Source organism: Rissa tridactyla, chromosome 20, assembly GCF_028500815.1.
Source record: "Rissa tridactyla isolate bRisTri1 chromosome 20, bRisTri1.patW.cur.20221130, whole genome shotgun sequence".
NCBI lineage: Eukaryota > Metazoa > Chordata > Aves > Charadriiformes > Laridae > Rissa > Rissa tridactyla.
The window spans coordinates 326,134-327,165 of NC_071485.1; the positions used below are offsets into that span (position 1 = coordinate 326,134).

Genomic DNA, 1,032 nt, shown 5'->3' on the forward strand with positions numbered 1-1,032 from the left:
AACTTCTCAACTGCTCTTTCTTGTCATGCCCAGAGTGAACAAATGTCCAACAGCAGCTCCATCACCCAGTTCCTCCTCCTGGCATTCGCAGACACACGAGAGCTGCAGCTCTTGCACTTCGGGCTCTTCCTGGGCATCTACCTGGCTGCCCTCCTGGCCAACGGCCTCATCATCGCCACCATCGTCTGTGACCACCGCCTCCACACCCCCATGTACTTCTTCCTCCTCAACCTTTCTGTTTTTGACCTGGGCTCCATCTCCACCACTGTCCCCAAATCTATGGCCAATTCCCTCTGGGACACCACGGCCATCTCCTACAAAGGATGTGTTGCACAGGTCTTTTTTTTCTTTTTCTGTGCTGCAGCAGAGTTTCATCTTCTCACTGTCATGTCCTATGACCGCTATGTTGCCATCTGCAAACCCCTGCACTATGGGACCCTGATGGGCAGCAGAGCTTGTGTCCACATGGCAGCAGCTGCCTGGGGCAGTGGGTTTCTCTATGCTCTGCTGCACACAGCCAATACATTTTCCCTACCCCTCTGCCAGGGCAATGCTGTGGACCAGTTCTTCTGTGAGATCCCCCAGATCCTCAAGCTCTCCTGCTCAGGCTCCTTCCTCAGGAAAGCTGGGCTTCTAATATTAAGTTGCTTTTTAGCTTTTGTGTTTTTTGTTTTCATCATGCTGTCCTATGTGCAGATCTTCAGGGCCGTGCTGAGGATCCCCTCTCAGCAGGGACGGCACAAAGCCTTTTCCACGTGCCTCCCTCACCTAGCCGTGGTCTCCCTGTTTGTCAGCACAGGCATCTTTGCCTACCTGAAGCCCCCCTCCATCTCTTCCCCAGTTCTCAATCTGGTGGTGGCAGTGCTGTACTCAGTGGTGCCTCCAGCAGTGAACCCCTTCATCTACAGCATGAGGAACAAGGAAGTCAAGGATGTAGTTTTGAAACTATTTGAATGGTGTCTACTTCAGATTAATAAGGTGCCCATTATACCACTACGGCTCCCACTGTATATCAGTAAAACCCAGGACTAA

The 1,032-nt window shown here is 51.9% G+C and overlaps 1 protein-coding gene across 1 annotated transcript; it reads left to right on the forward strand.

Annotated features, from left to right (window-relative positions):
- Positions 1-210: 210 nt before the first annotated feature.
- Positions 211-1,032, forward strand: LOC128919660 (olfactory receptor 14A16-like; the record flags this gene model as incomplete). The annotated part of the gene is made up of 1 exon (XM_054225069.1): positions 211-1,032. A coding segment is annotated over one exon (822 nt), but the record flags the coding sequence as incomplete, so codon positions are not given.